The sequence below is a fragment of the Vigna angularis genome, chromosome 11, assembly GCF_016808095.1.
Source record: "Vigna angularis cultivar LongXiaoDou No.4 chromosome 11, ASM1680809v1, whole genome shotgun sequence".
Classification (NCBI taxonomy): domain Eukaryota; kingdom Viridiplantae; phylum Streptophyta; class Magnoliopsida; order Fabales; family Fabaceae; genus Vigna; species Vigna angularis.
The window spans coordinates 15191163-15201837 of NC_068980.1; the positions used below are offsets into that span (position 1 = coordinate 15191163).

Sequence of the window (10675 nt, forward strand, 5' to 3'; positions counted from 1 at the left end):
GTCTAGATTAAGTTCACTTAGAATGTCTACCATTCACGAAACAGTAATAACAAACAACAACGAATACTCAAGTCATGCGCGACAAAGGCGTTTGTCAAACGTCAAATTAACCAAGTCCTACGCATATGAAGTTTGTTCCTAACAAACAAATAAATACAAAGAGCTCATGGCCACGCCAATACATTACAGCCTAATCTATTACAACATCTGATGACCCAACAACAGACCCTCCGGTAGCTTCGGCCTTAGGTCCCTCAGCAGCAGCTACTTCAACATCAACACCTTCTTCAGGTTTCATGAAAGCATCATCCGGGATCTCAGCCAAAGGTACCAATTGACCTTCATATACATCCTTTCTCAGATCAAATTCCACTCCCTTAGTGGACACTTGAAGAAGATGCGCTACCTGCCTCAGAGCCTTCTTGAACCCCCTAGTATGTTCCACAACTATTGCTTCGCTCATTTCCTCTCTTATTTCTTTCTCCTCGGCAGCAGCAAGGAGTAGGCCATCCCTTTCTTTAGTTAAAGCAGCCACGGTTTTCATTGACTGCTCTAACTCAGTCGCCAACTGGTCCTGTTCTCTCTACAACTGGTCCCGTTCTCTTTTCATCGCAAATCCGGTTGTCTGAACATTATTCAACAACACTTGAGCCTCACTCAACAATTGCTCAGATTTTTGTTGTCTTTATTCGTAGTTATAGTGGACGTTCGTCAATTCCTTTAGCTGGGTCTGCGCCTTTTGCAACTCATCCCTCAAAATACCCCTATCGGATGCGTATGCCATGTTCCAAGCGGCCATAGTTGCTCGACTTGCTAGTTCCAGCATCGCATCGGCCATTTGTTGTTCAGTCATGCTTTCCACAACCTTCTTCTCAGAGTCGTCCAGGTTAAAATCAATCTTATGGCTAAGGTTGAAAGATGGATCTCACAAGCCATTAGGAAGAGGGCGATTCAACACCTCGTCAACTTCCTTCATTCTCTTTGGAGCAGCGCCCGTTTTGTCAATAGCCTTACCCCTCCGTTTCCTTATGAGTGGCTGCTCCTCAACGATCGCCACTTCATCGGGGGAGGACGATCGCACATTTGGAGGAAGGTGAGTGGTCCCTGAAGATTGGCCTGGACGCCCGCTGCCCGCTTTAGCACTATCAATGGCTTTGAACCAATTACGGACTGGTCCCTTTTTCCCCATGATCTCTGCAAATACAGGTTCATCCCACACAGTCAACAATAATCAAATTAATATACAAAAACACCAATAAGAGAAACATACCGAACACCCTTGAGTTGAAGTCATCGTGTTCAAGGCAATTTATGATTCGACGGGAAGAAAAGGGGCGAGACAGTGTCGTCAACACACTCAAAGCTTCCAGTTCTCCAACAGTCATCTTATCCTCAGGCCACGAGGTAAATTTTAGTGGATTTTGTATCCAATACAGGGGAAATTTCGGGATCCCATCTTCATGAAAAAAGAACGCCCGCCCTGAATCGAGAATCGACACTCTAAAGAATTTATCTTTAAAACCCCTGTACGACTACAAGTACAGTTCCAAGAGGGCGTCACCAGGCTCAGATATTAAGGACACCCAACCTCTTTTGACGACAGGACGACATCTAAAGAAATGCAGAAACAATGGCGCAGTAGGCCTAATGGCCAAGGCCTGACACATAACAGCAAATGCCTGAATATATCCCCAGCTATTGGGATGTAGTTGGGTGGGAGCAACATTTAGGGTTTTTAATACCTCCATCTGAAAAACACTCAAAGGCAACCTAATGTACATATCATAGAATAGCAAAGAATAGAAGTAGAAAAAGTCTTGGGCGGCACTCTCTCTTCCATGAAAAACCCTTTCATTTTCACGGCAAGCCACCAACTTTATACAAGATTTGTAACCTAGGGTTCTCAGAATACAACTATTATCTACCCAATCTTCCAGCACTACTCTATTTTTAAACAAGCTACAAAAATCACTTACGTCCCGTGAAGCCCAATCGTAACCGCTGTCGCCAGACGATGAGGACGCTAGATCTTATGGGTTTTCAGTTAGTACATTCCCATATACAAACGCACTCTCACCACCAACAATGGAGGTGATTTCGTGGCACCTTCCCGCCGACGACACTTCCGACACTTCAACACCTTCATTCAACCCCTTTTCTTCCATCGCCAACGATAAACAAATTAGCACAAGAAAAGGATTCAGGTTTACCTGTTAGATTCGTAAACGAGAAAAGTAAAGTTGAAGCGAGGCAAGAGAACCAGCGAGGCAAGAGAACCGTCACTGAAGCAGAAATGATGATGTTGCTACCACAATTTCTTATGCCTTTTCACATTGTCTTTCACATTAATGAAGGGAAAACTGACAATGAAACACCACACGCAGTAGGATTAGCACAATCCAACGACTCCGTTTTCACGCCTTTACAAATACCCTCGAGAGCGGGAAACCGTAGAATGTCTCAACTAAACGGTGTGCATCAATTACCCTACTCAACAAGCGTACCCTCAACGTCCTATAGTTAACTCGCACGCTTAAACCGCATTGGTTAACTCGGACTCGGGAGGCATTATGTATGGTAGAATATCTAAAGTCAAGCGGTTGTCAACAATAAACCAAACGACTGACTGAACGATCGTCTTTATCCGGACAGCTAGCAATAGTAAACAGGCCATGTATTAACGAATAGTCAAACGATCACTTCCGAACGATCGTCAACCTCCTAGACAAAACGATCACGATATCGTAAAAGATAATGCCAGCGAGACAATCGTCATGCCATACGCTCGTCAATGCCATACGCTCGTCAATGCCATACGCTCGTCAATGTTGCCCCTAGTATCGATCGTCTTAATAACGATCGTCCGTTACCAAGCAACCAGCATGGGTCAAATTAACCCAGTCAAGCTAAGAGTCAACAGACGCTCGGTCAACTTTATTTAGACTGGGTCAATTAACCCGGATAAACTAAGGAAGAAGCGGTTACAAATGTATAACCATGAAAGCGCAAGTTACGGAACTAACCAACAAATATATCAAAGACGAGGATCACGATCAGGTGATTGGATTATCCAAATAACCGGATTTTTAGGTAAACGGTTCATCTTACTTCTAGGTTAAATACAAAAAACCTAAAGGAAACAGGTACATTTTGATAATTAAGAAAAGAGGGAGAAAATATTAATTTGATTATTGAACCAAAAAGGTTTAGTCATTCATTTTTCTGACTTAAGCGTCGGAGTGTCTTCGCAGGTACCCACTCCATCCTCCCCGAAGAGCCTTGTGCAACTAGAAGATATAAGGATAACTGCATTGTGAGAAGGTGAAGACGTCATTGATCAGGTTCGCATCTCAATCCCAACAATTGTACCGAAACATATAATAATATTATATATGCATATAGGTGATATAATATAACATATAATATTATTTTATTAAACAATTAAAAAGAATAAAAACTAAAGAAAGAAACTGAGGCAAGAGTTGTTGGTCATCCCACGTGCAATTATGCTTCTTCTTCTTCCTTTTCACTACGTACTCCTTTTCTCCTTTAAATCTTATGTACGGTACCACCATTCTAGGGATCGCATAAATGGAAGCTTATTTCAAATACCACAAGTTATTTTACACTTGATGAATAACAACAACTGAAAAAAATAAATAACAACAGAATAATTGATGAAATAGTAGAAAAAGGAGATTAAAAAAGGAAATATAAAGAAAATTGAACATAGGTTCTCATTAGTAATGACTCTTTTACACTACCATATATTCTACATATATGTATATACGTATTAATGGTTGACATCTTTTACGTATGACAAAATTTGTATCCTAATTCAAAATCATAAATTTGTAACAATATTTATAGTTCAAAACTAGTTTTACGAGTTTTTTTTATATAAATAAATACCATCAATACTATAAAGTGTAAAATGAAATTACAATGTAAGGACATTATAATTTTGTAATATTTATTTAAAGTATACTAATATGCTTAGTGAAACATATATTAACTATTAAAAATTTATATTGTAGTAGAACTAAAAGTTACTAGAATAGGTCGGTGTTTAAGAAAAATCCTAACAAGAAAGGAAAGTAAAATTAAAAACAAAATACAATGCTTAACTTAGAGATTGGTTTCTTGTTAACCAATTAACCACTCAAAATTTAAACAATACGTCGAGGAAAATTATGATAAAAAAGTCAACTTCCGTCGGACCAATTATTCTCCATCAATTTTCTTTTTAGTGAATACATATTCTTACCACGTTTGTGAAAAAAATGTTATAAATTAAAAATATTAAGGACATAAAACATTCTCTTAAAAAAATTCTTTATTACTTGATCGAGGTTTATAAAAAAATAGTAAATTTTATAAATTTGCTTATGGTTTATAACTTTTTAATAAATTTTAATCAATACTAATAAATAATATTTTAAAAATATACATTGAAGAATGTGTTGTTTCCCACTAAGACTATCCTAATTGTGAAAAGTTTATACTTTGCAAGATCTTAAATTTATTTATTTTATTGTCCATGTAACATGTTAATGTGAACTTATTATAAGAAACCCAAAATTGGGTTATGATTCTCCTCTTAGTTATAATTTGTTTTCTCTCTTAATACATTTTCAAAATAACCTATTTTCATTCTTCTCTCCTGTACACTCAATAATATTTTAATATGGTACATTAATTGAGTCTACATCTTTTACGTTAAATTTTAATAATCGAGAAATCAAAAATAATATAAAAAGATTTTTCGTCAGAATTGAATGAATTATACATAAATTTACAATATAGTTTATACATTACACGTAATCACTATAGTTAAAAATAATGATTTCGTCATAAACTTAATCTTAAAAATAAATATCTATCTTCTTAAAGTCCCATACTAAAATATATATATATATATATATATATATATATATATATATATATATATATATATATATATATATATATATATATATATATATATATATATATATATATATATATATATATATATATATATATATATATATATATATATATATATATATATATATACCCTCAACTCTCCTATAAATATTAGTAATTAGCCAAGTCATGGAGTGCACATGCAAAGCCTTCAATTATTGTTGATTAAATAATAAGGTATCTCAGAATTTCAAGTTTGTTAACTTAATCATATTAGTACACGCCGCTGTCTTTAAAGTACGGCAATTAGCCAAGTAATAGTACTAATTAGCTAATTGAGGAAAACAAAAGTAATTACGATATTTTGTTATCATAAAAATACAAAAATAAAAAATAAAAATTCAATACTTATTTTAAAATGATTAAAATATTAAAAAAAGTAATTAGTTAATCAATATTTGATGATGCTAATCACTAAAAATAAAATCATGCACGACAACAATTGTATTTATGAGATTAGAATGCTCGGGGAATTATGTTCATTGACCATGGAGAGGACAGCTAAACAGTTGGAGTTCACACATATGAGCGTAGTTATCTCTAGGGAATATGTTAGTAATCACAATGATTAATTTAATAATTTGATGAGGAATCTAAATTTCTTTTTCCTCTTCACGAAGAATTGAATTTGCAAGCATATGTTTAAAGAAATAATAGAACATCTTGAAAAGTGGGTGATAAATATAAAGACAAAGGTATTAAAAAAATAGGGAAAGTATATATATATAAGATGCATTATTGTATGGTTTTCCTCTAATGATTATTAGTGCGTCCTAAGTAGAATGAGTTTAAAAAATGATATACGCAACAATGGTGCCAGCATGAAATGATGGAGGTAGCCAGAATTTGAGAGGAGAAGGAACATAAATCTTGGCATGTGAGTGTGATTTGGGGAGATATATATAAAGCAAAGAAAGGTGAGTTCTTGCAAAAGGGTTTCACATGGGGGGAGATGGAGGACATGATTCTTACTTACATATATAACACAGTCCTTTTTTCTTCACAGCTCATCCTTAACAAAAGTCCTATAAATCTTCTCAATATACAACTGTGTCATAGTTTAATCTGCACCAAGATCTTCTCCCATGTAACTGCACCATGTTTCAGTGATTAAATAAGGCCACCACTAATCACAGACTTGCCAAATACTCAACTGAAAATGATGAAAACCAGACCCATTTGCATACTCTTTTGATTAATAATATATAAAAAAGGGAAGTATATAGTATCTGATCCAAACCAGAAGCAGAAGCAAAAGGAAAAGGAAAGTACAGATATGGGATGCCAGCAGTATCCAATCCATTAATCGGATCCAAAAATGGTAAGAAAAGAGCTAAAGAGAGATGATTATACATAGAATAATGAATTGAAGGGTTGTGAAAGAACACTGAGCATGTGAAAACCAGGAGGTGAAGCATTGATTGTGGTCCCATTATCATCCGAGTGTAATTAAAGTGCTCTATGGATAGGACACAGCACAAAGAGGAACTGCCAGAGACCCTATAGACCAAGCTTTTTTGGCAGGGTGAAAAATAAAATACTGCTCCAATCCAACCCAAGAACAGGATGAAAATTCTTATAATATGCTATACAGTATCATGACATGAGACAATGGATGCCAAGTGAAGGGGTCACATCTGCACGTGGTTACTGATTCCTATACTTATTAAACAACACTCCATTTTTCCCACTAAAACCGTTCAGTCTTTCACCACCTAGCTGTTGCTAGCTGTCTCTAATCCCCTCCCATGTGACCCACCTCTCTCTCTCTCTCTCTCTCTCTTTCTTCATCTCCAAAACCCTTGGTGAAACAAACATTGCATTACATTATACCAAAATCTAGGTAGAGGGTAGGAAGAAAAAGGAGAAAGAAAAAACCTTTATGGAAAATGAATGAAAACACCATTATCAAGGCTTTATTACATGCACAATGCCATTGTCTCTCATCATCTCTTTAATCTCTCTCTCTCTCTCTCCCACTGCTTTTAGAAACCCAAGAACAAGATTTTGAAGTAAGATTTTCGGTTGTTTGTGTGTTGGTTAGGTTGTTGGGATCTCTGTTGTTCCTCTTTCTCTCTCTCTTTCTCTTTCTCTCTCTGTCTATTTTCTCAGACACACGATTAGATACACAAGGCCATTATACGTAGTACACAAATTTCTCGCTATCTCTCTATATTTGGGGTCACACATACATAGGTAATGGCACAGTTACCTCCCAAAATACCAACCATACCCCAAAATTGGCCATCTTTTTCTCACCAAAGGGTGCCCACAATGGCCAACTTCACACCCACAACCTCATCCACCACCACCACCACCGTCGCCGCCGCCGCCACCACCACGGCTCCCTCCCAACCCTCATGGGTCGACGAATTCCTTGACTTCTCCTCGACCCGGCGGGGGGCTCACCGGCGATCCGCCAGCGACTCCATTGCCTTCCTCGAGACGCCGTTTCTCGAGGAATGTCGAGCCGGTTTCGACCGGCTCGACGAGGACCAGCTGATTTCCATGTTCTCTGACGACATTTCAGCAGCGGCACTACCACCGCCACCGCTTTCATCGGCGTCCAACCCCTCCTCGCCGTCCTCCGACCAAAATAGCAACAACGAGGAGAAGCCCATGGCAATGACGTTGGACCTCAAGCCGAAGACGGAAAAGGTTGAAGAGGAGAGCTCGTGCAAGAATGAGGCGGCGGCGCTGCAACTCTCCGCCACTACCACCTCCCCTGAAACAGTTGTCGATCCCAAGAGGGTCAAAAGGTTAGGCTAATCACACCAAATATTATAATTATTGCTATTACTACTATTATTTTATTCTTTTATTATTTTATGTTGTCCACCTCCCATGCACGTACAATTAATGAAAATAATTTTATGTTCCAATTAAACTAATAGCTCAGTAGAATTTAGGTTCTATATATAAACTAATAAATTAATAATAGTTTAATTCATATATAATGTCAGTGTAATTTACTGTCTAACTTGTTGCTTTGTATAATTTTTAAAATAATTATTTTAAAAGTAATAAATTTATTACTCAAGATGACGATTTATAATTCCGTCGTTTGATAGATTATTTATTCTAATTATTTTAATTTCATACGGGTTTGTCGAGTAGAATTTTATTCATAAATTTTACTAAAAAGGCTGTTAAGCTAAAAAAGTTTTGAATTTTCATCAGTTTAAGTATTTGTTTTTAATCGTAAAAGAAAAATACTCCTTGATCCATATACCTTTGTCTTGCACATTAAATTTGGTATTTTTTTATTGCTAAATATGAATAATATATATACTTGTAAGTAGAAAGGTGATTGGCTGTGTATGCCACATTTTTTGAGAATTATAAATTATACTATCATCAAACCCTTCGCTGCTAAATTTATAGAGTCGAATTAGAATTTGATGGCTACACTTTTAACTGAAATTAATGCATGATACAAAAATTGAAATTTTTGTGTTATTTAACTGTAATTTCATGGAAAACAATTGTTCCAATTATAATAAAGAAAACAAATGTTTGATAGTCATGTATATATATCTGGATATAACATAGTCAATTTTATCGAACCAATTAAATGTGTTAGTTGAGTGCAGAAATTAATTATGTTAGGCCAATAATCTCTTGTACACACTTTTCCTTTTCAAGCTACTTTAACATAGCATTCTCCTGTAGGTGATTCAGCTGTATCTATAAAAATTAAAGGAGTGTAATATTAATATACCGAACTGAATCTAATTTGTTATTATGTATGCATATCAGAATTTTGGCTAACAGGCAATCAGCACAGAGATCAAGAGTAAGAAAACTACAATACATCTCTGAGCTTGAAAGGAGCGTAACAACATTACAGGTAAATATAAAGTTCGATTTAATTTTCATAATAACACATATATATAAATATACACACATTATGCCCCAGGAATATGAATGTTACATGTAGCATAATGATTGTTGAGTACAACATAGTATGAAACTTGTGCTAATTTATGAGAAATTAATGTTAAAATGAAGACGGAAGTATCAGCATTGTCTCCACGAGTTGCATTTCTGGACCATCAACGTTTGATTCTTAATGTCGACAATAGTGCCTTGAAGCAACGTATTGCTGCTTTGGCCCAAGACAAGATTTTCAAAGACGGTATAATGCTGTTCTTTTTCCTTTTCCAAGTATTTTCGCTTCAGCTTTTTATATGTATAGCAGTATGGTGAAAGATTATTTTTCTGTTACGTGCGAGTGACCTAACACGACGTAAGACATACCATAAGATTCTTCATCTCGATATGTTGAGGATGTCGTAATCTAGGTTATAGGGAAGTTACATATATGTTGTTTTGTTTTAGAAGTGAGGATAATGTTATTTTGCAAGTTTTGTTCAATACGTTTGGAAGTTGGAAAAAGCACGATGAGATGATGATTACTGAGATAGTGGGAATTTTTGACTGTGTCAGCTCATCAAGAGGCATTGAAGAAGGAAATAGAGAGATTGAGGCAAATCTACCACCAACAGAACCTACAGAAGATGAGTAACACATTGAACAACAATCTTCAAAACCCATCAACATCACAGCCACAAGCAACTATTCAATCACATTCCCTTCATCAGCATCAGCATCAGCAGCAGATAGCAGTGTCTCAACCATTGGGATGCAAGGACAAGGAGCAGCTCCTGAGTTGAGGGGGAATGTGGATGTGTGGATGTATGTATGTATGTATATGTATGATGTAGGTATGGATGGATGGATGGATGGATGGGTGGATGCATAAGTTGGATGGTGGTAATTAAGTAGAAGTTTCACGTGATGTGTTCCCCATGAATGTTGGTGTGGGGTTGCTGACACAGTGATGGGGTTGGAGGGTAGGAACTTGACAAGTGGAGTGTTTGCAATAGGGTGAAGAATTTTATTGGTTGGTTATCTTGGGGGTTGGATTGGAATTTTGGGATTTGATTTTCTTCATATTACACTTTTGGTTTTTCCTTTTTAACAGAAAAATTATTCTCAATCATTTTTTATTTTCTTGGGTGGAATAAGGGGACAAACCATCGTGGTTTTGTATTGGGATATGCATGGAAGTTGTCAGAGAATTATTTTTCTCCTTTTTTTTTTTGGAGGAAGGGGGTGTCTCGTCGCAGTTTTCTTTCTCGTTTTTCTTCCTTGGGACTAATTTGTTTGTTTGTTGTTTTTTTTTTCAGTTTATTTGGATGAATTGTACAAAATTTTAAGCCAACTATAACATTTATTTTTACTTACACATGGAGACTGTGCTCTGCTACATGGATTAATTGTACCACCAAATCATATATATATCCAGCAGGTTGGAAAATGTAATATTAATGATGATATGCCATTTACTTAATATTTAAAACATGTGAAATTTAGCATCCAATTCGGTCGGTACTTCAAAACTCTCCAATAGTTATGTGGCATCTATAATATAGAAGAAAGAAAAGGGGAAATTGTGAGTAGATATAGAACCAAATAAAACTTATGTCAAAGAGAAACAGAAAAACCTTAAAAGGTTAACAAAATCTAAATTCTGAAAATTTGTAGTTATTCTTAACAAAATACAACTTTTAGAATCGGAGGTAGAAAGTTGAATCAAAAGAAAATTAATTTATTAACAACTTAATGTTAGAAAAAAAAATTAACATATTTATTTTCTTCACACAAGATATGTAAAACTCTAAGTTTTAAAGAGCAAATCTTC

General features: G+C 35.7%; 1 protein-coding gene across 1 annotated transcript; it reads left to right on the plus strand.

Annotated features, from left to right (window-relative positions):
* The first annotated feature begins 6684 nt into the window (after positions 1 to 6684).
* On the plus strand, positions 6685 to 10333 carry LOC108333325 (basic leucine zipper 34). The gene is made up of 4 exons (XM_017568736.2): positions 6685 to 7727; positions 8728 to 8818; positions 8980 to 9106; positions 9418 to 10333. Exons 1-4 carry the CDS (start codon positions 7168 to 7170, stop codon positions 9642 to 9644), a joined length of 1005 nt encoding a protein of 334 aa, XP_017424225.2. The 5' UTR covers positions 6685 to 7167; the 3' UTR covers positions 9645 to 10333.
* The last annotated feature ends 342 nt before the right edge of the window (positions 10334 to 10675 follow it).

Bases quoted from the DNA above. Each gene is read 5' to 3' on its own strand.
- LOC108333325 (XM_017568736.2), top strand. From the start codon at position 7,168: ATGGCACAGTTACCTCCCAAAATACCAACCATACCCCAAAATTGGCCA. The intron at 8,819-8,979 runs GTAAATATAAAG...GTTAAAATGAAG, and splicing joins GGAGCGTAACAACATTACAG to ACGGAAGTATCAGCATTGTC. The intron at 9,107-9,417 runs GTATAATGCTGT...TGACTGTGTCAG, and splicing joins AGACAAGATTTTCAAAGACG to CTCATCAAGAGGCATTGAAG.